This window comes from Pogona vitticeps, chromosome 1, assembly GCF_051106095.1.
Source record: "Pogona vitticeps strain Pit_001003342236 chromosome 1, PviZW2.1, whole genome shotgun sequence".
In the NCBI taxonomy this organism is placed as follows: domain Eukaryota; kingdom Metazoa; phylum Chordata; class Lepidosauria; order Squamata; family Agamidae; genus Pogona; species Pogona vitticeps.
In genome coordinates, this window is record NC_135783.1 from 29535277 (window position 1) to 29562006 (window position 26730).

General features: G+C 42.7%; 1 protein-coding gene across 3 annotated transcripts; it reads right to left on the reverse strand.

Annotated features, from left to right (window-relative positions):
• Positions 1–94: 94 nt before the first annotated feature.
• ANGEL2 (angel homolog 2) lies at positions 95–26729 on the reverse strand. 3 transcript variants are annotated; one of them, XM_072990122.2, is made up of 9 exons: positions 26593–26729; positions 13606–14033; positions 12145–12401; positions 11058–11127; positions 7862–8283; positions 5774–5900; positions 4843–4906; positions 3969–4132; positions 95–511 (listed from the first exon to the last, which is right to left on the reverse strand). In XM_072990122.2, exons 2-9 carry the CDS (start codon positions 14024–14026, stop codon positions 360–362), a joined length of 1677 nt encoding a protein of 558 aa, XP_072846223.2. In that variant the 5' UTR covers positions 14027–14033; positions 26593–26729; the 3' UTR covers positions 95–359. The 3 variants fall into 3 exon arrangements, with proteins under 3 accessions (XP_072846223.2, XP_078239072.1, XP_078239073.1); XM_078382946.1 differs by lacking the exon at positions 26593–26729 and adding an exon at positions 26377–26475; XM_078382947.1 differs by lacking the exon at positions 26593–26729 and adding an exon at positions 18375–18394.
• Position 26730: the final 1 nt, after the last annotated feature.

Genomic DNA, 26730 nt, shown 5'->3' on the forward strand with positions numbered 1-26730 from the left:
ACCTTAAGAACACAGCCAAACAGCCCAGAAAACCCACAATAACGATTGAAAGAAAGTCTATCAGACTAAAGAATGAATACAAATTGGATCACTGTTTATATGTTTAAAAACACTTTATGGCATCTTTGTAAAAAGCAAATAAACTTCGTAAAAAAATACAGCACAAATACTTTTCATTATTAAAAAAAAATCCCAATGTAAAACTAGTTCACTTCTTCATCCAAGTGCTGCTAATAATTTACAAAATAGTTTTTAAAATCCTCCAAGGAGGCATGCCTTTGCCAGTCCTTTCCTGTTGTAGAAGTGAAAGGAGCCCGGGGAGGGGAGGGCAGACATGACCCATTTTAATGATCAGGGTGTTATTCTTCCAGCCTAAACTTAGCCAGGAGAGGGAGATGGTCAGAAGAGCTGGTTTCATTGGGAAGCCCATTGACTGCCCACAGATCTTGCTCAGTCACCAGCGATAATCTGCCAAGAAGACTGAGGCCTCCATCAAAAACAGGCTTGGTTCCTGTAAGAGAAAAAAGTGGCTTTCAGAAGTGCTTGGAGACAATATGCAAGTACTGTAATTGTAGATCCAGCTTTTGCTCTGTATAAGCTAGTGCAACTACAGCAGAATGGTGAAGGTGTGAGGATCTGGATTTATTGCAGTGCACTCATAGGCAGGTTTGATGGTCAGGCACCTCTCTCTAGTGGAAGAAACTTTGACCCAACATAACAAGCTTACTGTATATTGTACTTTTCAGTGTACACAAAAGGTTCATTTACACACTCTAGCTGTAATACTCCTTGCTGCAATGTAAGGCAGAACAGATCCTTCCCATGCCAGTGAAATCCCAGTATCCATCTGTCACAGCAAACATGGTTAATAGCTAGGGATAATGAAAATCACAGTCACAGAACATATGGAGCATTGCAGGACGTCAGTGTTGTTATCCCTTCACACTGCAGAAGAGGGTGGAGAGATTGGGCTATCAGATTCTCCGGGTTGCTCAGGCTTATGTGTGAGTTCAAAGAAAAAATGAGATGAAGACTGGGCTTTCCTAATTTATAGCTCAGTTATTGTAAGCTTCCTTAATATGAGAGAGAAAGCATGAGAGAAAGAGACAGCTTTCTCTCGTGTTGGAGGAACATGGCTGGTCTTTGGCCACTGAGAGAGTTTCATCACAACAGCATGGGTAAAAGTTGTGCTCTCCTTGCTTCTTATACTTTTCACCTATTTATCACCAATTTTCCTGGTGTAGTTTAATCTTAAGTTTTCCTTAATGTAGTCTAATTACTCCTATATCCTTAAAGAAAATCTGTTTGAAGGCGTATTATAACATTCTGATGCCATCTGGTGACTTACTGAAGGAACTACTAGTACTAGACAGAAAGGTAGCACTGTCATCATCATTAGAGTTCAACCATGTCACCCTTTATCTGGAACAAATCATTGAAAGTTAAAATAACAATGGTGCATTCAAGTCTAACACTTAAAACTGCATCAAAATAAAACACAAAAGAACTGGAAACTGCCTCTCCTTACCTCTTTGGATCCCTATTTCACTGGTTGCAATAGCAGCTTAGATTACAAAATTTTACATGGGTTCTCTCCATACACTGAAAAGGTTCAAGCTTATGGCACATACATATAAGCAAGCCAGGTTAATTTAATTTTAATGAGTTGGCAACACTAGAACAGAAGAGTGCAAGGAGCAGAGCTTAAGAAAGATCATGAAACAAACATGGCGTTTCCTGGGTGCTGCCTGAAAACAGTTACTGATTTCTTAAAACCTTTAAAATCCTTGTCCTCTTTCAAGAAATATAAAAATCTCAAGAAATACATTATTGTTGTTGTGGGTTTTCCAGGCTGTTTGGCAGTGTTCTTAAGGTTTTTCTTCCTAACGTTTCACCAGTCTCTGTGGCCAGCATCTTCAGAGGACATGAGTCAGAACTCTCTCTCTGTGCTCTGTTGCAGTTTGTTGGATAGTTGAGTATTTATAGCTGTGAGATCAGCTTTTCTCCTTTTCAGGAGATTGGGTGATTATGGTGATCAGCATGTTTTTGTTGTGGGTGTATTGTTGTGCTAAGTGGGAGAGATGATCTGTCACTGTGATTGATGGGTGTTGTTAGCCGGTCTTTTGAGTGTAGTGATCCCCGGTCCTTGTGGCTGGGTAGAGTTCATTGACCTTTTGCAGGCTGTATTTTTCAGTGCTGGGAGTCAGGCTTTGTTGAGTTTTAAACCTTGTTCTTTTTTGTTGAATCTCTGCTGGTATTTGCCTATTTCAATGGCTTCCTTGTGCAGTCTAACATAATGATTGCTGGTGTTGTCCAGTAGTTCAGTATTTTGAAACAGAATTTCATGTCTAACTTGTTTTAGGGCAATGTTCAGCTACTGCCAATTTTTCTGGTTGTTTTAGTCTGCAGTGTCCCTCTCTTCTTTGATTCTGGTGTGAATGCTGTGTTTTGTGGTTTCAGTATAAACCTGTCCACAACTGCAAGGTATCCAGTATACTCCTGCAGTGGTGAGGGGGTCTCTTTTGTCCTTTGCTGACCGTAACATTTGTTGTATTTTTGTGATGGGTCTGAATACTGTTTGTAGGTTGTGTTTTTTCAAAAGTTTCCCCATGCAGTCCGTGACCCCTTTGATGTATGGCAGAAATATTTTATTTGTGGGTGGCTGTTTTTCCTCTTCAGTTTGGTGTTGATTTCTTGGTTTGATGGCTCTTTTGATTTCATTTTTGGAGTAGCCATTTGCCTGTAAGGCCCAATTCAGATGGTTGAGTTCAGTGCTGAGAAAGTGAGCTTCACAGTTTTGATTTGCACAGTCTACCAGTGTTTTGATTGTCTTTCTTTTTTTTGCTATGGGCGGTGGTTGAAGTTTTGTGTAGGTACCGGTCACTGTGTGTGGGTTTTCTGTAGACCTTGTGTCCCAATAGGTCAGTTTTGCGTATGACCATGACATCTAAGAAAGGGGGTTGGCCCTCTATTTCTTTTTCCATGGTGAATTGTATATTTGGGTGGATGCTGTTGAGATGGTTTAGAAATTCTTCCAGTTTTTCTTCACCATGGTTCCAAATTGTGAAGGTGTCATCCACATATTGGAGCCAGACTGTGGGTTCAAGGGGTGCTGAAGCCAGGGCCTGTTTTTCAAAATGTTCCATGTAGAAATTTGCTATAACTGGGCTGAAGGGGCTGCCCACACACAGACAGAGTTCTGATTCCTGTCCTCTGAAGATGCCGGCCACAGAGACTGGCGAAATGTTAGGAAGAAAAACCTTAAGAACACAGCCAAACGGCCCGGAAAACCCACAACAACCATCGGATCCTGGCCGTGAAAGCCTTCGAGAATACAATACATTATTTTTTTGTTTTCAAAGAAACAAAATAAGAAAAAATGTTATTCTAAATATGTCACCCCATATTAATAAATAATTATTTTTATTCTAAATATGTCCACCATCCTCCAACTAAATATGCCTTCCTTGAAACTTTGGTATTTCTGGTAGGGGTACATGTCAGTGATTTGCAAATCATTTGTCAGAATCTTACTGGCAATTTTCACGTGCATAAATGAAATCCCATAAGTCACAGCAGCAAACTGCAGCTAATGAATGAGGTGCCAGCTCTGCAACTGATAATGCAAGAGCCACATGGCAACAGCAGCTCATTAATTAGTGATTCTGGTTACCAAATGAGTGGTAATAACCTACTGGTAAGATTCAGGAAGTCAGCATGAAAGCTAATACTGGGGCATCACTTGTTTTCTCAGTCAGCACTGAAAATCAAGGAAGAGCGAGCATCCAAATCAATTCCCATCCTTCTCTATTCTGCAGTAATTAAAAATGTGGAAGCTACACGTGGTCATAGACATCACACACATCTACTTTCAAGGATATCTAATTTGCTGGATTACTGGTAACCCTCCTGCAGGCTGAGAAAGAATAAGCCAAATTCAGTCAAATATTTGCTATTCATTTCATCACCTGGTTCCTTGTTCTCACTGTCCTCTGTTGCAGAATAGAAGATGTAATCCACAGTCACCGCACTTCTTGAGTGGCAAGTTGTTATTTCTGGAACTCCACTCTCAGGCAAATAATGTGAATAAACTGAAGATAATCGAAAACTGTGGTGTAAATCTGTGGGCAACCTAAAAAGGGACACAGTGGTTGAGAAAGAATGGCATAACTCATACAAGATGACAGATGAGATCATATTTACAAATCTATACTGTTTCAAATGTTCACTCAGAGTGATTATAACATATCTAATGTTAAGCCACAGTTTTGTATAATGTGGAAGGCTTGTGTGCTCACCCCTGCCTTCTCTTCTTCTAGGGTGGCTCTAAGTATGTCATTACAACTGAACCTGGATTAACAGTGGTTAGTTTCAATAACGGCCTATCTGAGTAAGTCAACTTAGAACTCCCATTCAAAGACTTGTTTGGATAGACCGTAGTACAGCAGTAGTGGCCTAAAATTCCAGCGATCCAGTGATTATTGGCTGGGACAATTGACCAAAATGTCTAGAAAGCCACAGTTGTCCTTCCATGGGATAGAACCTGCAATTCATTAGAAATAGTAGCAAATATGGAACTCCTTACTGGCTAAAATGGTCCTAGAGTGGTCCTGAGCTGACTAGATAGGCGGGATATAAATAAAATAAAATAAATAAATAAATGAAGGAGGAGAGGGGAGTACAACAGCCTGAGCATGTTAAAACTGAACTACAATTCAGCTTAGAATACATGTATCACATTACATTAGAAAAAATAAAACTGCCACAATTTTTAGGTACAGTTAAGAGTTCTGCTTCCTTAGTATAGCAAGTTAACAAAAACACATAATTGTAAGAATTTACCTTTTTTCTACTATTAAGATCTCCTCTGAATTTTTCAAACCTTCTTCTTTAATTTCCTCTTTCTCTGGAATAAGGGAGACCCAGAACAGTTTACTCAAAAGACAGGAATAGAAGAATCTGCCTTAAACTACATCAAACTCTTTGTTCATCTGTCCCAACATCATCCACTCTTAGCTCACAGCCACTGTTCAGGGTCCAGGCAGACATTGTTTGTTTTTGCTGGATCCAGATGTGATACAGCCCTGATTATGAGAGATAATAGCCTGGAAACATCTTCCCCAAGGATGGGGGACCTTTTTCAGCTCAAAGATCAAATTCAAACTCAGAAGAAATTAAATTAGGATCAAAACCATAACTGTAAAGCTATGTTTAGTCATCAGCCTCTCTTTAGCCTCTGCTAAAGCTGTTAATTAAACTTTAGCAGAAGCAATTCGATGATTTAATATGGGGATAAAAAAAAAACCTCATGTGAAATCAGGGAAACTACAGAATAACAGTCATCAGGAATGGCTGAATCATCTAGAGAAACCTAAAGGGCAACATTGGAGCACCAGGATTTGGCCCCAGTGCCAGAGGATTCTCTCCCCTGTTCTACTTGCAAAGGAGAACCAGGATGTGTACCACATATGTACAAATCCTCTCTTGCACAGGAGAACCCCCGCTGTACTATGGCTGTTCCTTGTCTACCAAAACCTGCACATGAACTGATTGGCAGTTGCTTGGCCATAAAAACTATGATCTTTATTCTCCGTTGATGCGACTTGAACTCACTTTCAATACTTCTGCAAAAACCTAAAAATCTTTCAAGTGCTGATGCATTCTTAGTTAATTTATGTTTTTAGTTGTCAGCCTCTCATGTTTCATTGTCAACATGTCTGAAACCAAGTCACATTTTCAGGAAGCCAATCCAAGTTTCAGTACAATAATTTACCTCTTTCTTTTTCCAGTTGCTTCTGTTGTTCCTCATACATACAGTCCTGAGAAATGCCAAGGCTTTGAGGCCAAATAGGAATAGTAAGGGTTCTGTTGCCCCTTGGAGACTGTTCCTGGCCAGATACCTTAAGCAAAAAGAATACGTACACACATTTCTGTAATGGGTTCAGTATTGAGTTCACTCTAATATCATTCAGGACCATGACTATAGTGAGCACAGTGTTATGCCATCTTTAGGCTTCATGTTAATGCTAACTCTCTTGACAATATAATTCTTCTAACCACATTCCCTGTTTATTCTGGGCTACTAAAGAAACAGACTGCCATTTCAAAAGCCCACAGTGGTGAGCAGTTCCATCCAATTCCCCTGAATAGTGAAAGAACATGTGATGGAGGTTACAGGGTAGCCCTTGCCTGACCGATACACAATGGCTAGACGCTGCCACATGAAAGGGCTGTGTGTCCATCCGTCCTGCTGTTTGTGTTTTTGTGTAGAGCTGCTCCACACCAGGGTGGAAAGTAACACTGATAATTACCCTGAGATATCTGTTTGTTATCGTGAGAGAGCAGCAGCCTGGACAGGTTGTCCTTCCTATTTGCTTTGATAGGTAGGAACTGGTTAACCAGATCATGCCAGAGCTCCCCAAAGAGGAGGAAGACAATCCAGACTGAATCGGTTTTGCCGGTTTGCAGTTTTCAGTTTATGCCTTCACTCTGCAGAGACTTAGTTCTCAGGCCATCTTCAGCTTGTGTCATCTCACCTTTCCACCATGATTGCTGCAACATGTAGCAGCTTAGGTTGTGATCCTATCAGATATAGCTAGACATTTTAATGACTTGAGGCTTTAATAAGTCCATCTGTTCAGGATGTCCTGCTCCACTACAGAAAAAAAAGGAAGATTGGTACATACCATGATATATTCTTTTTCTGTAGTGAAAGAAGGACATCCAGCCTATCTTTGCTGGAAGGTGTAAGTCATGTCAGGGAGACTCCTGGATCCTTTTCTTTCTGGAAATGTTCCCTTTCTCTTTTTATTTTTCTGGAAGCTGCCTATAAAATCTGAATAATGTAGGCTTCTTCCCCCTCCTCTTGACTGAACTCTGGCATCATCTGATTGATTAAAGTTCCTGACTGTTGGAAGCAAGGAGGGATGATCTGTCTGTTCAGAATGTCCTTCTCACACTACAGAAAACAGAAGCCTCAGAATAAGTACCATCTGTTCAGAATTTCTTTTTCCACTACAGGAAAACCTGATAGCTCCCCTCGCATGGAGAAGGTCCATGTACATACAACTGTCTGCATGTAGAGTCCCTTTGCACTGTGGATAAACACATAGATGGGCACGCTGGGGGTTGAGCAGACTGTGTAGCCCCTCACGTGTGTTCATACACAAAGAACGGAGAGTGTGACTCCCTTCTCCTCTTGTCACAATAAAAATCAGATAAACTGTAAGGGTGCCACCAGTTTTTGCTCTCTCTGTCTCTCTTTGCTACAGCTAATTTTCTGGCATTGGTCTACCTCATAAATCTAATTATTTCTCTGTATACTATTCTATTCATTCTTCCAGACAGAGCACAAAGGGTTGTGTTTGAGCTCCAACACTCTGTCCACTACATCAAGGGTTTTCATACTTTTTCGCTTCCAGAGAACGGTTTTCTAGCATCATCTCATTTGCTTTGAAACTCCTGAATATTTGATATGGAAGCTTCACACATCACAGTGGACTGAGGCATGTTCTAGAGTGCTTCAGTTTAGGAAGGTCCATTGGCTACACCCTCAATTCATAGTTACTGCAAGTGGGCCTCAGAATGTACCCTCCCTTATAACAGCACCCTGCAGAAGATTAATAATTGGAACTATTTTATGGGGATGCTGGCCTGTCCTTACCAATCATCACATTAGGAAATATTTAGCACTCCACAATTTCACCAGAATGCAGTTTTGAAAGGCACTGCCATACACACCAAAGGTTTTGGGCCATGCAGAATATCTCTGCATGAGCATAATTGCAAATTCGTCACTTTCATGTTGTCTACCAATATTTTTTTTCAAAAAACCCCACCAGTTTTACAAATGGGTACCTACTTTCCCAATTGCTAGTCCTTCGTAATTGAGCTTTCCTTCCCTTAAGAAATTGTACAGCGGAGAGTGGGGAACAGAATTGAAGTCACCACATATGACCAAGGGACAGAAACGCCCATCTTTCCGAACAGACACATTGGTAACTTCTGCCAGCAGCATAGCCAGCTGTGTGAGTTTTATGTCCCCCCGCCTTGGATTATACAGCAGGTGCGTATTGGCCACACAGATGGCTGTGGTAGCCTTGCAGGAAAATCGAGGCTGGAGAAGCAAGACCAGGCCCACATTATCTCTGTCCAAGAGTGGGATGTTGCGACGGAAGAATTCCACAGGGTTTGAGGAGAGAAGATTAAACTTGGACGTCTTGAAGCAGGTAGCACAGCCATCTGGTTTTCTGCCAGTCCTCATCTTGTACTCACAATGATAGCCTGGAGGAACAAAGCAAATAAACAAGTTAAGTAAGGGATTTTAGTTCTGTAAGACTGCCCTGATTCTCTGGAGCAGAGCTCATCAAACCACAGAAAATACTGACCTCAGAAGGATGGAAAGCTGTATGAACCTCAAGCTGGCTACGTGGGATTGAACCCGGGTTGTGAGCAGTTTCGGCCGCAGTACTGCTGTTTACCACTGCACCACGGGACTCCTTACTGAACCCATTTCTTTGCAGATGCTCATTGAGAAGACCCACCTCTTCTCCAGTAATGTCCTCAGAACTTTTGTTTTGGCCAGCTCAGGTACCATAACACATATACAGTTCAGCTATCAAAAGAATTGAGCAATATAGAACCAAAATACTTGGGGGTTATTTGTTCCGTCTGATGACCCGAGCTCTGACAATGTACACATCCCTATTGTACCTTCAGGGCTCTGGTTTTCTTTGCTACCATAATGATGCCCCTCTTCCTTCTGAGTTTCAGCTCATTTTGGCAACTTTCTTCTTCATATTCTAAGTAAAATGAATGATCCTCTGCCTAACAGACAGTTGCTGGTTTATATGCCTTATGGAGCAGAGGAAGCAACAGCATTAGTAGTACCCTGTTTCCCCCCAAAATAAGACAGGGTCTTATATTAATTTTGGTCCAAAAAAAGTGTTAGGGCTTATTTTCAGGCAATGTTTTTTTTTAATGTACAACAATCTACATTTATTCAAATACAGTCTTGTCATGTTCTGGTTGCTGCACAATGGTGGAGGGTGGGGTTTCACTTAACTAGGGGCTTATTTTTGGTGTAGGGCTTAAATTACGAGTATCCTGAAAAATCCTACTTGGGCTTATTTTCAGGTTAGAGCTTATTTTCGGGTAGTAGTACAGTATTTATTTTGCGGTCACTGACCCAATAAAATACATTTAAAATTTCAAGAATGATTTAAAACAATTTAAAATTAAGTAGATTCAGCTGTAAAACATTAAATATTATAAAGCACAGGCAAGAATGTCCTTTCGTGTTCTCTGTGCAGAACAAAGAAACTTGGCCAAGCAGCCCAGGAGAGACGGAATGCACTGATAGAATCCGCACTAAATAGAAATTTCAAACTCTTCTGGGCTCTTGCGACCGATGCCCTAGGTCCCTCTTCAAACTTACTGTGTTGTAATATCCCAGCAGATATCTGGGAACAGCATTTTTCTTCTCTGATGATAGGCAGATCCACAACAGATCATTGCATTCTCTTCAACCATCTATCTGAGAAATACATGATCTCTCATGGCAATGGATTATCGCATTTCTAGATCTAAAATCTGCCTTTGATTCTGTACCAAGAGACAATTTATGGATAAAGCTGTCTCATACTTCCATTGATAAGAGACTACTCTATCTTATCAAAAGCCTCTACCAATGTACCACTCTCTGTGTAAGATGTGGGATAGAAAGAAACCTAACAAAACCCGTCTCTGCCTCCAGAGAGGACCGTCAAGGCTGTACAGTGGCTCCCACGTTATCTAATCTTTATTTAAATGTCATGATTCAGAGTTGCTTTGCACCAGATTTTCATCCTCTGAGTTTGGCAGAGACCAAATGCCCCCTACTTTTGTATGCAGATGACGCTATCCTGCTGTCATTATTGGAAATTGGCCTCAAATGTTTAATGCAACTATTCATGGACTACTGCAAGAACAATCAGCTGACCTTAAATATCAATAAAAAAATCACGGTCTTTAACAGGCAAGTAGCACTAAAAAAGTGGATAATCAATGGTCACCACATTGATCAAGTTAAACAGTTTAAATACTTGGGCATCTGGTGTCCCCATAACTTCTCCTGGGCACCCCATAGACAGTTTGCTATACAGGCAGCTCAGAATACTATCAAGGCCATTTCCTGTTTCTTCTTTACCAAGTTGGGGGGCAATTTACATCTGCTGCCATTCTGGTATTCAAGGCCAAGATCTTGTCTCAACTATTATATGGAAATCCAATCTGGATCCTAGGCTTTCATTGAAACATTGAGAGTGTCATTGCAACTTTTAAGGTATATCTTTGGAATGCCAAGATGTGTCTCCGCAGCAGGTTTACGACTTGAGGCTGATATCTCTTCAATGGAATGTACTGCCTGGCTGCGTACCTTTAGATACTGGATCAAAGTGTTACACGCTGACACTTCAGCAGGATATTTACATTTTCTCCAGAAAGACAGACATCTACACTAGTTCCTGGCTAAAAATCTTTCCCACTAAACTGCATCTCTTAGGTCTCTCCATGGATTTCCTACACACTCATGAACTCAAGACAGTTCAAGTGTACCCTAGAAAAGCAGATCAAGGATACTGATTTTCAGTATTCCACAAAATCTGCTCACCTATGAACTTTGGTCTAAATTTCGCATTCCACCAAAGAGCTAACAACCTGGAAAGCTACAGCTAGATTTAACTGCCTTCCATCTGCAGTTTTAGAGGGACACTACCACGGAGCAGAGGAAGTGTCTATTTGTAACACCAACAGAAACAGAGTAGTAGGTGGGAGAGGTCCTTACCTACGGCTGCTGCATTCCCCCCCCCCAACCCGCCTCACTTTGGGGCACAAGGAAGTAAGCATGACAAGAGTACTCTACACATTCTTTCTGACATAAAAAGAACCTTGGCTTGTTTTATACCCGAATGAGCCAATATACACAGTACATTTGTCAAACACATGGCTGTCTGGTTTGGCCTTCTGCCTTTATTCACAGTAAGTGATGCAAACAAAAACTTATAATGGATGTGTTATACCTAAGGCTTCCAAACTTGGCTTGATCTCTATTCCATACTGGTCTTCTTGCACCTCTTGCAAACAAAGTATCTGTAGGGGTGAGGTAGGGGGAGAAAGAGCCGATGAACAACCACAGTATCCATAGTATTGCCAAACATCATTTTGCTAATACTTTAAAACTGATCTGTGACCCTACAATTTTTTGTGTGTATACTTTTGATGCCAAAATTACATACAGTGGTGCCCCACATGACGACGATAATCCATTCTGTCAAAATCGCTGTACAGCGAAATCATCATCATGTGGAAAAAAAAATCCCCATTGGAATGCATTGAAAACCGGTTAATGCGTTCCAATGGGGAAATACCTTGTCATCCAGCGAAGATCGCCCATAGAGAACTGCCGATCAGCTGTTTAAAATCCCTGTGTTGTGAAGCTTCTGTCCGGAAAACACCCATTTTGCGAAGGGAGGGAAGCCATTCTGCGGAGCTGGAAACATCATTTTGCGAACAAACGGTTTGTGAAGCAAGGACCTAATTGATGTAAAGCGAAAAAACCCCATAGGAACCATTGTTTTGCGATCGCTATAGTGCATGGTCGTCGTAATGCGGGGCACCACTGTATTCACTAATTACATAGATGTGGCAGAACTTGCCAACTGAAGCATTTCCAAGTTTCACTGATTTTCAGTAAAACAGCATAAAATGCCAACTTAGCATTCTCTATAGGATGCTTAACAGTAAAATTCTATGCATATTTACTGAAAAGTAAACAGCGACTACATTTTACAATTAAAAGCTGAACACTAGGTAGAAAAGTTGATTTTGAGGATTTGAAGAAACAGAGAGAGGTATATATTCAATACACACAAATGTAATATGTGAGATTATCCTAGATCAGAAGTTCCCAATCCCCACTTGTTCTTGGACTAAAATTCTAAGAAGCCCTCACCACTAACTATGCTGACCAGGATTTCTCGGAATTGTAGTCCAAGAACATTTGGGGCCCCAAGGTTAGGAAGTACTGCCCTAGATGCACTTTGACTTTGTGTTGTTCTGTATCTTATTGCTTTTCTACTGATAGCTAGCCAGTAGCTTTTGACTTACATCTGCATCAAACCGTTTGATGTCTGCAAGAATGTTGGGAAAGCGATACTTCCAAGCAAGTATATGGTGTTGGCAGTGTTTGTACAGATGAGAGTTGTCTTCTAACAAGTCCTGGGAAAGGATATTGTATGACATCACAGTAAAATCAAACTTTTCCTGTGAGTCCTTACTATCCTGAAAGATCTGCTTCTCCTCTTCAAGGACCTTCATTTTTTTGCTCTGCTGACAAAAGTATTCCCAGTGCCTTTTGATTAAACCTGATGAAACACAAAAGCCGAAACATGTGGGTTAGTATGCCTTAGTCTTTTTCATCTGACAGTTTCAGTTCTACTTAAAGGACTTATTTATTTTACTGACAACCTGCAAAATTGAATATTTAGTCTCAAGAACTGCATCAGGGATTGTTCTCCAGTTACTGTTCCTTCAGGTGTCAGATGAGTGTTCATTGACTAAAGAAACAGCCACCCTAATGATGGTACTGTACCTACATCTTCTCAGAAATCTCTTGCAGATGCCAACTTCCATTATTATTTGAACTATCTTATTCTTTTATCTTATGACAAGCCAATCTGGAAACTTCGCTCAGAAACTTATTGCTAAGTTTTAATCATGCAAGTGCACTGATATAAAGTGCAGCAGCAAAGTGCTGTTAGATAACCAGTTGCTGCTTGTATCTTCTTGGGCCTGGTAGTTGTGAAGAAGATGACAGCATAATTACATTTGCTAATGACTTAAGAAACCTAAATAAAATATATACACATGCTGGAAACCCATACCAATGGTTTAAATATCAGTTGAGGTTTCTTATTACCAAATGTAATAATCATAGTTACCAGACGCATCTTTTCAGAATAAGGCTCAAAGATAAAGTCTGCTATTCTTCACCTTACCACATGTTGCTGTTTCTAAGTTATTTCCTTTTATTTTCACAATTAAGGAGAGAATTATATATTTTAGGCTCAGAGATGTTCGTTCTCTCCATCATCATCCAGAAAGTTTCATGGCCAATGATGCAAAATCTTCCCAGTCTGAGTCTAAACAGATTTTCACAGAATCAAAGGTGGGAAAAGTTATTTTTTTGGACTTCCAGAATTTCCCATGCAGTGGTCATGCTAGCTTTAGTCCAAAAAAGTAACTTCTTCCAAACCCTGATTAGAGTTTGAAAGGATGTCGTAAGTCATCTTATCTCGTGGCCTGGTTGATACAACAGCATCAATCACACTCACTTTCTTCTTTGAATAACATGTCCTTGTTATGTCATGTCAAGTCATGTCTGCCTTACACAGCCCCAATTAGGGCTTCCAAGATATATGTTACAGTAGCTTTAGTATTTCCATTTTGTAGTTTCTATGGCTGAGCAGGGATTTGAACCCAGGTCTCCTAAGTCAATCACTCCATCCATTATCTAACACTGGTGCACATATACACACAGCTTAACATTAAGAACAAATGATAAAGTACCTTTTGGTTTTTGAGTATTTTTTTCTTTATCCTGAGAAGGAGATGGTGGTGTTTCATCTGAAGGAGAGGTACATGGTGTATCTTTAGGACTGCAACAAATGTCCTGATCACTACTATGTCGTGTCCGTTTTAAAGATGGCTCATCGTCCTCAGATTTCATTTTAGCAGAACAGAGGTGAATTGAACAATTTTGCACAAGGCTGGGTAGCTGCCAGTTCCAGAACAGGGGAAGCAGTAACTTTGGACACCCACTCCAATTCACTGGACAATCCAGAGGGTTCAAGTGAGGGTAAAAAATCCAAGAACAGTACTCAGTTTTCTTCATACATTGAAAAGCATGTCTATTCCAAAGAAGTCTTTGGGTGAGATTCCAGCGAAAAATTTGATCTCTGCCCAGCCTCTGTACATGGCGGGACAGCATGGGATATCTAAAAATAAAACAACAGGAAAAAAGCTTTGTTTCTGTTTGATGCAGTAAGACATCTAAACATGTACCTCTAACTTTAGCTGACTGCATCTGCAATGGGTTAAATACATTATTCAATAAGAGAGAAGGTCCAGATTGCGAACAAGCTCCACCAGCTGATACCATATGTGTGTTCTGTGCTCTCATGTTGGAACCAAGTTATATTGACTGTAATATAGCTTTTAAAGGTAAGTGAGATATTTAAGGAGTGGTTTTACTAGTTCCACTCCCCCAGTAAGCTTATGTGGCTAAATGGGGATTCAAATCCTGTTCTCCAGAGTCCTACTCTGTCACTCTATTTGCAAGGAGGATTTGTCTTAGAAAATTGCACAAGTGGTATTTTCATTTGCAACAGAGTGATGTTGCCAGGAAACTTAGAGGTGGGGGAAACCTAGAAGGCAAATATTTCTCACTGATTTACACACTACACACATTTTGCATCTAAGCTCATTTCAGAGTCAAATTACACGTGAAGTTAATTGCAAGAACACAATCAATGTATATTCAGTGTGCTTTTGTTAGTTAAAAGCCCAACAAAAATGTTATACAGACAATAGCTATGTAAGTAGCCTGTTGCTATAAAGTCACCTAAGAGTCTCCTGGCATTTTAAAGAAGAACAACTTTTATTTAACCTAAACTTTCATGAACTGCAACCAAATCCTTGGAACTGTAGCTGCTTCTGACGATGCTGGACACTGTGTATGTAAATCTCCGGCCTCAGTATTGTTACACTATACGTCTGAGGCTGTACACTATAATCCATGAAAATGCACACTGAAATAAACCTGCTAGTCTTAAAACTGCCACAATACTTCTGACAGTGGGAGAGGTCACTGCACCTCACTAGGTAGCTACTGCTCATCTTAAGCTGGGCAGCCCCCAGCCAGTAAGGTGCTGCTTCACCACGGTCTGTTAACCTCACGGGGTGTGTGGGGTTTGGGATGAAAGCCGACAAGCAGATAGATAACCCTGCACCATGCAATAATCATAAGAAAACCTCTGCCCTAAAGCTGGGCACCTGGAATGTTCAGACAATGACAGCTGGCTTTTCTGACAACCTGCAGGAAATAGATGACACGCACAAGACAACTGTCACTGACATGGAGCTGAGTAGGCTGCAGATGGACATTGTTGCCCTGCAAGAGGCGAAATTGCCAGACTCGGGATCTGTCAAAGAAAAAAAAATTCTCATTCTTCTGGCAGGGAAAACCGTTGAATGAGACCAGGGAATATGGTGTCCGCTTTGCGGTCAGAAGTACTCTGCTGAGATCCATTGTTCCACCTACTGTGGGCAGTGAAAGATCCCTGTCTCTGCAGTTCCACTTATAAGCGGGACCAGTTACCCTCATTAGTGCATATGCACCAACACTGTCGTCTACAATAGAAGTCAAAGATAAATTCGATGACGATTTGGCAGCTACTATAAAAAAAAAAAAACCTGGAGAGAGTTGTTCAATCTCGGACACTTTAACGCTAGAATTGGCGCTGATCACAATTCTTGGCCCACTTGTCTAGGTTGTTTTGGCACTGGGAAGATGAACGAAAATGGACAACGCTTGCTGGAGTTTTGCTGTTATTATAGTCTTTGTGTCAGCAACACGTTCTTTAATACAAAGCTTCAACACACAGTTTCCTGGAGACATCCAAGATCCAAGCATTGGCATCAGCTCAATTTGATCCTCAATAGACGTTCTAGCCTTCCTAGTATTACGATCACATGCAGTTACCAGAGTGCTGATTGTATACTGATCACTCCCTGGTGTGTAGTAGAGTAAAACTGCAAACAAAGAGATTGTATCACATGAAAAAGGAAGGAAGACCAGGTATTGACATCAGCAAGACGCGTGATCAAAGAAAAGTGGAGGAATTTGCCCAAGCGCTTGAGGAAACCCTCCCAGGCTCGGCTGATGCTAATGCACATGAACGATGGGAACATTTCAAAACACTGTGTATAACACCGCCTTGTACACATTTGGCAAGAAGACCAAAAAGGCGGCCTACGGTTTGAAGCCAATTCGGAGGAGTTGATCCCAGCCATCGAAGAAAAGATCTCTAGCAGCATACAAAGTGTGTCCTAGTGAGTACAACTTGAAGGTTCTTTGAGTTACTTGTAGCAAAGTCCAACAGACTGCCAGGAGATGTTCTAATGATTATTGGCTTCAACTCTGTTCTCAGATACAGATAGCAGCAGACACAGGTAACATCAAGGGAATGTATGACGGCATCAAGCAGGCTTTAGGTCCAATACAGAAGAAATCTGCTCCTTTGAAGTCTGCTACAGGTGTGATCATCCAGGACCAAGCACAGCAGATGAAACGCTGGGTGCAGCACTATTCTGAGCTATATTCTAGAGGGAATGTAGTAACTGAAGAGGCATTAAATAACATTGAGTGCCTGCCTGTTTTGGAAGAGTTGAGACAGTAAATCAACTTTAGCAGAAATAAAAGCGGCCTTGGATTCCCTCTGGCAAGGGATTACATCCCTGTTAAAGTGCTGAAATGCTGTAAGGAGATCATCACCACCGAACTGTATGAAGTCTTTGCTGGAGGGAAGGTGCAGTACCACAGGACATGAAGGATGCAAACATCGTCACATTGTATAAGAACAAAGGTGACAGGGATGATTGCAGTAATTACTGTGGCATCTCTCTTCTCAGCATTGTAGGGAAGCTGCTTGCCCGTGTCGTGCTGAAGAGGCTCCACATGCTTGAAAACACAGTCTATCCAGAAGCGCAGTGTGGATTTCGAGCTAATAGATCCACTATTGACATGGTATTTTCCCTCAGACAGTTGCAGGAGAAATGCAGGGAACAAAAACAGCCACTCTTTGAGGCCTTCATAGATCGTCCAAAGGCCTTTGATTTGGTTAGCAGGTATTTTTAAAATACTTCCAAAGATTGGATGTCCACCTCGACTCCTTAACATCATCAGGTCCTTTCATGAGGGAATGAAAGGCACTGTAGTTTTTGATGGCTCAACATCAGATCCCTTTGACATCTGAAGCGGAGTAAAACAGAGCTCTGTCCTCACACTGACTCTGTTTGGGATCTTTTTTGCCATCATACTGGAAATGCAACAAATGGTGTCTATCTCCGGACTAGATCAGATGGAAAGCTCTTTAATTTCTCTAGATTGACAGCGAAGACCAAAGTCCAGCTGAATTGCATGTGGGACTTCCTCTTCGCAGATGATGCAGCCATTGTTGCCCATTCTGCTGAAGAGCTCCAACTTATGAATCGTTTTAGTAAGACCTGCCAAGATTTTGGATTAACAATCAGCCTTAAGAAAGCACAAGTCATGGGCCAGGGCGTGGACTCACCTCCCTCTATTACCATCTCAACAGATGGGAAACCCTGAGATCGGAGCCTTCAGCCTGGAGGCAGGCGGTGCATCATGACCTCTCCCAATTTGAAGAGACCCTTGTCCAGCAGGCCGAGGCACAGAGGCAGTCCCGAAACCAGCAAAATCAGGGAGCTGGACAGGGTACAGGTTGCATTTGTCTTCAGTGTGGAAGAGATTATAAATTGGCCTTCTCAGCCACACTAGGCGCTGTTCCAAGTCCTCTATTCAGAGCATGCTACCATAGTCTCTTGAGACTGAAGGATGCCTACTACTACTACTACTATTTCTGTTTTTGATTTTTTAAAAAATATGTGCCAGATAAAACCTGTTGGTCTTTAAGGTGTCAGACATCTGTTGGCTGTCATTTAAAACTGTAGGGGAGACATTCTGTTTGCACCAGGACTATCACATAGGTGTCCCCTTCCCCATCTCAGGCTGTGCATCCTCATGGCTTTCTACAAACATAAACATGCACATCAGTTTTATTTCCATGACAGCCATGTAAAATCTCATCTAGCCTGGTCTTGATGTAATACTTGCCAGCAAACTGCAGGTAACATTCTGCAAACACCTCTTAATCATGGGTTTTTGTGTTTTTTTAAATAATTTCTAAAGATAGTCTGAGAAGAATTTTCTTAAAAATAGTTGTTTCTCAAAGGGTTGGAAAGATAACTAACAATTGAAGCAGGAAGCATACTAATAAATGGGGCCAATATCCTGTTTGGAACAGATGAAGCACAATGTTCCTATGTGATGTTCAGGTTAAAGTAGCAGAAGCTTCTGTTGTGCACATAGGAAGTAAATGGACCCTTTATAAATTAATTAATTAAACTTGTATGCCGCCCACACTACCCAAAGGTCTCTGTGCGGCTTACAACAATTTAACTAGTAGCCAATGTAATTTAAAATGTAATTTAAACAGAATTAGCTTGATATGTCCCCTAGTGGCCCCACCGCTCACCAGCTGCGCAGTTCGATTCTGGACCACTTGCAGTCGCCAGACCATTTTCAAAGGCAGCCCCATGTAGACCGCGTTGTAATAATCTATGTGAGATGTTACCAGTGCATGTGTAACAGTCATGAGACTCCGCTTGTCCAGGTAGGGCTGGTATAATTTCCGCAGCTGAAGGAAGGCGCCCCTGGCCACCAAGTCCACCTGGGCTTCCAGAGTTAGACTGGGGTCCAGGCTGTGGACCCTCTCCCTTGGGGGGGAGTGCAACTCCATTAGCGGAGGGAAATGGCTCCCCAGCCTGTCCAGCGAAGCACTCTCTAATAGCACTTCCGTCTTGTCTGGATTGAGTTTCAATGTATTAACCCTCATCCAGTACATTATCAGGTCCAGATATGAGTTCAGCACAGAAACCGCCTCACCTGGATTGGTGGAAAACAAGAGGTACAGCTGAGTGTCATCAGCATTTTGCTGACTCCTCAGCCCAAACCTGCTGATGACCTCTCCCAGTGGTTCCATGTAGATGCTAAACAGCATGGGGGACAGTATCGAGCCCTGAGGAACTCCATGACATAAACCCCATGGGGCAGAGCAACTGTCGCCCAGCACCACCCTCTGGACACAGTCAGCCAGGAAGGAGCGGAACCACCATAAAGCAGTGCCCCCAACTCCCAACCCAGCCAGCCTATCCAGAAAGACACCATGGTCAATGGTGTCAAAAGCCGCTGAGAGGTCCAGGAGTATCAACAGGGTCACACTCCCCCTGTCTCTCTCCCAGCAAAGCTCATCGTAAATGGTGACCAAGGCAGTCTCCGTACCAAAACCCAGCCTGAAACCCGATTGAAATGGATCCAGAAAATCCGTTTCATCCAGCAGCGCCTGGAGTTGCCCGGCCACTGCCCGCTCCAACACTTTGCCCAAATAAGGGAGGTTTGCATCTGGTCGGTAGTTAACCACCAGCCTTGGGTCCAGGTTAGGCTTTTTTAGGAGTGGCCAAATTACCGCCTCATTCAAGGTGGTAGGTAGCCTCTCTCAAAGAGGCGTTCACTGCCTCCTCGACCCAGGTGTGAACCCCCCTGGCAGATCTTCCAATTAGCCAAGATGGGCAAGGGTCCAAACCAGTAGCTTATTAATACAAAGAGAGACTACAATATTCTCATTTACACCTTCAAAACATACTTATCCTAACATGGGAAGAGTGGGAAGATATAATATTTACCTGTTCAACTTAGGGACTACCATGTTTTCAGAAAGTTTGGATACCGCTGTACAGTACAACTATACAGTTGTACAAGTCGACGTATCTGGAGTTCCATGTAATCAAGGTATTTGGGTAACATGCATGTATAACATATGCACCATCCCCTGAACATGTATAGGTTAAAAAGGGAGGCAAAAACTGATCCTGTTGCCTTTCATTGTTTGGTGCCCATATTTTGAAGGGGGGAAGAGGGCTCCTGGGTTAGAACACAAGGCCACACTAGATTCTTCCAGATTTCACAAGCTAAAATCACTTAGCTGACTGATCATTTCTACTGCAAATGGGAGCAGCTGAACAAAACACCTTCTGAACACATCAGGACATGACAAGCCAGTGAAAGAACCCATAGATTGTTCTAGCTTTACTTTTGTTTTATGTGTACGGTTCATGTTAAAGAAAACAAGAACTCTGCAGCCCTGTAAACTGCAGGAAGATGTTCTGTTGGGCTTCTGTGACTCAGGAACTAATGGTGAAGAGCCACTCTAGATACACACCTGGAGCAACTATTTCAATGCTCTGCTTGTGGGACTCCCCTTGAACCTGACCCAGAAATTACAGCGGGTCCAGAAATGCAGTGGAGACACTGGTGACTGGTCTGAGAAAATTTGAGGATATCACTCCAGTTCTGGTTTGCCTGCACTAGTTACCCATTGTGTCCTGTATCAGGTTCAAGGTTTTAACTCTAATGTATAAAGTGCTCCGTGGTTTGGGACCACGTTACTTGTCGGACTGTCTGACCCCAACGTCATCCGCTTGACCCACCAGATCCCCTCCAGACCAGGCGACTCTGGGTGGCCCAGAGTTTTTGGGATCACTTGTATGGAGTCTGTAACCTTCATATTTTGCTTGTGGGCTTCCAACAGGCATCTAGTTGGCCACTGTGAGAAAAGGGGAGGGGGATTTTCAAGTAAGATGGTGATGATCCAGCATAGTACTGTAAATCATGTATGGAAGTGTAGAGCTGGACCATAAAGAAAACTGACTGCCGAAGAATTGATGCCTTTGAATTGTGGTGCTGGAGGAGACTCTTGAGAGTCCCCTGGACTGCAAAGAGAACAAACCTATCAATTCTAAAGGAAATCAACCCTGAGTGCTCACTGGAAGGACAGATCCTGAAGCTGAGGCTCCAATACTTTGGCCATCTCATGAGAAGAGAAGACTCCTTGGAAAAGACCTTGATGTTGGGAAAGTGTGAAGGCAAGAGGAGAAGGGGACGACAGAGGATGAGATGGTTGGACAATGTCACTGAAGCAACCAACATGAATTTGACACAACTCCGGGAGGCAGTGGAAGATAGGAGGGCCTGGCGTGCTCTGGTCCATGGGGTCATGAAGAGTCGGATATGACTAAATGACTAAACAATGACGTAAATCATACTAAATAAGGCCAACTGAATCAGCAGGAATTTGGTGAGCCAACTCCTTCATAAGCTCTATTGATTCAAATAGGGCCTACTCTAGTTGCAGCTTACAATGCTAACCAACAGGCTTCCAGCCATTATGAGATCCAATGAGTATGTTCTCTTCTGGTGGCTTCTTTAACATAATGTGGACTACATTGCCAAGACTAAAGGTTTCTCACATTGTTCAGAAAAATGCTTCTCCACTCATGCCCTTTTAACAACAACAACAGAACTGCACAACTAGAAGAGACCCTATGGATCATTGAGTTCAACCCCTGTCAGAGATGCACAGTGGGGAATCAAATTCCCAGCCTCTACTTCTGCAGCCAGATACCTAAACCAGTGAACTTTCCAGCAATCTTCATTTGTTAGTTTATCATTCAGTCTGGTGATAAACTTTAACACAATTGAAAACTTGCTGATTTCTTTGTAGTTGATCCTATTAAACCTTTGTTGTTGTTTAGTCGTTTAGTCGTGTCCGACTCTTCGTGACCCCATGGACCAGAGCACGCCAGGCCCTCCTATCTTCCACTGCCTCCTGGAGGTCTGTCAATTTCATGTTGGTTGCTTCGCAGACACTGTCCAGCCATCTCATCCTCGGTCGTCCCCTTCTCCTCTTGCCGTCACACTTTCCTAGCATCAAGGTCTTTTCCAAGGAGTCTTTTCTTCTCATCAGATGGCCAAAGTACTGGAGCCTCAGCTTCAGGATCTGTCCTTCTAGTGAGCACTCAGGGTTGATTTCCTTCAAAATGGATAGGTTTGTTCTCCTTGCAGTCCAGGGGACTCTCAAGAGCCTCCTCCAGCACCACAATTCAAAGGCATCAATTCTTTGGTGGTCTGCTTTCTTTATGGTCCAGCTCTCACATCCATACATCACAACAGGGAAAACCATAGCTTTGACTATTCGGACTTTTGTTGGCAAGGTGATGTCTCTGCTTTTTAAGATGCTGTCAAGGTTTGTCATTGCTTTCATCCCCAGAAGCAGCCGTCTTTTAATTTCGGGGCTGCTGTCTCCATCTGCAGTGACCATGGAGCCCAAGAAAGTAAAATCTGTCACTGCCTCCATATCTTCCCCTTCTATTTGCCAGGAGATGATGGGACCAGTGGCCATTATCTTAGTTTTTTTGATGTTCAGTTTCAGGCCATTTTTTGCACTCTCCTCTTTCACCCTCATTACAAGGTTCTTTAATTCCTCCTCACTTTCTGCCAGCAGAGTGGTATCATCTGCATATCTGAGATTGTTGATATTTCTTCCGGCAATCTTAATTCCGGCTTGGGATTCCTCCAGTACAGCCTTCCGCATGATGTCTTCTGCATATAAGTTAAATAAGCCGGGGGACAATATACAGCCTTGTCGTACTCCTTTCCCAATTTTGAACCAGTCAGTTGTTCCATATCCTGTTCTAACTGTTGCTTCCTGTCCTACATATAGGTTTCTCAGGAGATAGACAAGGTGGTCAGGCACTCCCATTTCTTTAAGGACTTGCTATAGTTTGCTGTGGTCCACACAGTCAAAGGCTTTTGCATAGTCAATGAAGCAGAAGTAGATGTTTTTCTGGAACTCTCTGGCTTTCTCCATAATCCAGCGCATGTTAGCAATTTGGTCTCGAGTTCCTCTGCCCCTTCGGAATCTAGCTTGTACTTCTGGGAGTTCTCGGTCCACATACTGCTGAAGCCTTCCTTGTAGGATTTTGAGCATAACCTTGTTAGCGTGTGAAATGAGTGCAATTGTACGGTAGTTGGAGCATTCTTCGGCACTGCCTTTCTTGGGGATTGGGATGTAGACTGATCTTTTCCAATCCTCTGGCCACTGTTGCGTTTTCCAAACTTGCTGGCATATTGAATGTAGCACCTTAACAGCATCATCTTTTAAGATTTTAAATAGTTCAAATGGAATGTCATCACCTCCACTGGCCTTATTGTTAGCCAGGCTTTCTAAGGCCCACTTGACTTCACTCTCCAGGATGTCTGGCTCAAGGTCAGCAACGACATTGTCTGGGTTGTCCAGGATGTCCAACTCTTTCTGATATAATTTCTCTGTGTATTCTTGCCACCTCTTCTTGATGTCTTCTGCTTCTGTTAGGTCCCTCCCATTTTTGTCTTTTATCATGTTCATCTTTGCACGAAATGTTCCTCTAATATCTCCAGTTTTCCTGAACAGATCTCTGGTTTTTCCTTTTCTGTTATTTTCCTCTATTTCTTTGCATTGTTCATTTAAGAAGGCCCTCTTGTCTCTCCTTGCTATTCTTTGGAAGTCTGCATTCAATTTTCTGTAACTTTCCCTATCTCCCTTGGATTTTGTTTCCCTTCTCTTCTCTGCTATTTGTAAAGCCTTGTTGGACAGCCACTTTGCTTTCTTGCATTTCCTTTTCTTTGGGATGGTTTTTGTTGCTGCCTCCTTTACAATGTTACGAGCCTCTATCCAAAGTTCTTCAGGCACTCTGTCCACCAAATCGAGTTCCTTAAATCTGTTCTTTACTTCCACTGTGTATTCATAAGGGATTTGGTTTACATTATACCTGAGGAGCCTAGTGGTTTTTCCTACTCTCTTCAGTTTAAGCTTGAATTTTGCTATGAGAAGCTGATGATCAGAGCCACAATCAGCTCCAGGTCTTGTTTTTGCTGACTGTATAGAGCTTCTCCATCTTTGGATGCAGAGAACATAATCAATCTGATTTCGATATTGCCCATCTGGTGATTTCCATGTATAGAGTCGCCTCTTGTGTTGTTGGAAAAGAGTGTTTGTGAGCTTGTTCTCTTGACAAAACTCTATTAGCCTTTGCCCTGCTTCGTTCTGAACTCCAAGGCCAAACTTCCCTGTTATACCTTTTATCTCTTGGCTCCCTACTTTAGCATTCCAGTCCCCTAGAATGAGAAGAACATATTTCTTTGGTGTCAGTTCTAGAAGGTGTTGTAAATTTTCATAAAATTGTTCAATTTCAGTCTCCTCAGCAATGGTAGTTGGTGCATAAACTTGGATTATTGTGATGTTGAATGGTCTGCCTTGGATTCGTATTGACATCATTCTATCATTTTTGAGATTGTATCCCATTACAGCTTTTCCCACTCTTTTGTTGACTATGAAGGCTACTCCATTCCTTCTACAGGATTCTTGCCCACAATAGTAGATATGATAATCATCTGAGCTGAATTCGCCCATTCCTGTCCATTTTAGTTCACTGGTGCCCAGGATGTCGATGTTTATTCTTGCCATCTCCTGTTTGACCACATCCAGCTTCCCAACGTTCATAGATCTTACATTCCAGGTTCCTATGCAGTATTTTTCTTTGCAGCATTGGACTTTCCTTTCACTTCCAGGCACGTACACAGCTGAGCATCCTTTCGGCTTTGGCCCAACCACTTCATTAGCTCTGGAGCTACTTGTACTTGTCCTCTGCTCTTCCTCAGTAGCATGTTGGACGCCTTCCAACCTGAGGGGCCCATCTTCCAGCGTCATATCCTTTAGCCTTTTGTTTCTGATCATGGGGCATTCTTGGCAAAGATACTGGAGTGGCATTGCCAGTTCCTACTCCAGATGGATTGCGTTTAGTCGGAACTCTTCACTATGTCCTGTCCGTCTGGGGTATCCCTGCACGGCATAGCCCATAGCTTCTCTGAGTTACTCAAGCCCCTTCGCCACGACAAGGCAGCACTCCATGAAGGGGAAACCTTATTATTACTCAACTTTTACTTTTGGGAAATTTTATTTTTCAAAAAGCAAACAAACACAAATCCTTCTGATCATCAAGGAGTTGAGTCTGAGAAGTGGAGATGTCCCCATCAGCTTATTTCCCAGCAGCTGAGCACTTTGAGAAATGATATCTATATCAGGGAGGGCAAAATGAAGGTCTCCAGATGCTGCTGGCTTGCAACTTCCAATATTCCTCACCTTTGGTAATGTTGACCAGAGTTGATGGGGCTTATATAGTCCATCAACATCTGGAGGTCCTCCCTTTGTCCAGCTCTGATGAGCATGGCGACCCCATTTAACTAGGTACAGAGGACTGTGGTCCTTCAGTCCTAACCAGGAGAGCAGCGGTGAGGGATTAAGGAAGCTGCAGTCCTCAAATATCGGAAAGGCTACAAATATAGGCCTCCTGCATTTAATTGCTATACCCGCTGGCTGTTAATGGACTCATCCTCCAGAGTTCCTGGAGGATGAATCAGACAGCAGTACAAAACTGTGCACAGTTATAAAACACTAATAAGAATAATAACAACAAGCTGTCAAGTCAATTCTGATTCACTACAAACCCATTCCGTGGCTTTTAAGATTTGTAGCATTCAGAGGTGGTTTACAATCTCCTCCTCCTGGGCCTGCTCTGGGATTGTGTAGTTTGTCCAAGGTTCCACCAGCCGGCTTTACTCTCAGGTGGCACAGTGGGGAACTAAACTCCACAAACATCTAGCTCCACAGCCAGATACCTAAACTACTGAGCTATCCAGACTTTCCAGGAAAGTAAACGTCACTGAATTCAGAAGCACTCGTACTGCTTAGCAGAGGTTAGAAACAAGGAATTACAAACAACGCAGTGAGCTCAAACAAATTGCTTTCTTTTGTAACGACAGTAAGACAATGTGTCCTTTCAAAAGCAGCATAACCAGTGTAACTTTTCAATAATTTTTAATGCAAGCCGGACCAATTTTGGCTGTTGGTTGTGTTGGACTGTCACTCCCATGGCTAAGCAACACAACCAATGGCAAGGAACATGAGGAGCTGTCCTTCAACTCTTGCTGTAATGAGTAAGCGGCTTCCAACTCATCTTGACATTTCTCCCTCAAGTTTTTCCTATTCTCTTACCAACCGAAGGCGTGTTTTTTTTCCTTGAAGAAACCGAAACTAAAAGAAGCCAAACAGCAAAACAATACTGTACCGGCTCTTCCAGGCTCTCTTTTAGAGTAACGAGGAAGGGTTGTTTAGACAAGACAATCGCCAACAGAAAGTAACTTTCCAAGTTCTCCTACCGGTGCGATGGGCGAAGGCTACAGTTAAGAGTTCCGCCTTGGGTTCTTTTTAAGAAGAAAGGCGGGATACTTTTTTAAAATGAATGAATAAATAAAATTCCTCTGGCACCCGCCTGTAACGGCCGGAGGACGTGGTCCTGCCATTCCCGCCCATGACAGGCCAGAGGTGGGCAACGCACGCACACCCCCTCCCCAAGGCTCACTATTGCTGGCTCTTTGGGCCGGCAACATCTGGAGGGCCACAGCTGCCCACCCCATCCTAAAGCCAATGCCTTCGCCTGTATTACCTCCCGGCGGGACACCGGCCTTGGGTCTCAGCCGGGGCTCCTGGCAGGTCCGCCGCTCATGGGCGCAGGACCCCCTGGTTCCCCTCCACAAAAGCTCACCTCGCTCGCTCGCTCTCCAGCCGAGGACTGGAGGATGATTACAACTCCTCCGCCTCGCTCCCGTAGTCCTCACCCTAGCGTCTGCGATGCCTCACGGGACTTGTAGTTTATGGGAGGTATATGGGTACTATAGACTCACTCAAACTTTGACTGCCAAAATTGCGATACCTGCGAAAATCTGGGACGGATTTCTCTCCGTAGCGGTTAATTACTTACTCCTCAGCCAGCGCTGCTTGGCTCGAACTCTAACGTCTTCCTCTTAAAGGGCGAAAGCCCAGGAATCGAGCGGGGCTTCGGCGTCTCGTCCACTTCGTTTTCAGAACGCGAAGTCGGAAGTCCCACGTCTAGGTAACT

Bases quoted from the DNA above. Each gene is read 5' to 3' on its own strand.
- ANGEL2 (XM_072990122.2), bottom strand. From the start codon at position 14,026: ATGCTGTCCCGCCATGTACAGAGGCTGGGCAGAGATCAAATTTTTCGC. The intron at 11,128-12,144 runs GTAAGTCAAAAG...TCACCCCTACAG, and splicing joins TCAAACGGTTTGATGCAGAT to ATACTTTGTTTGCAAGAGGT. The intron at 4,907-5,773 runs GTAAATTATTGT...CCCTTATTCCAG, and splicing joins GCAACTGGAAAAAGAAAGAG to AGAAAGAGGAAATTAAAGAA.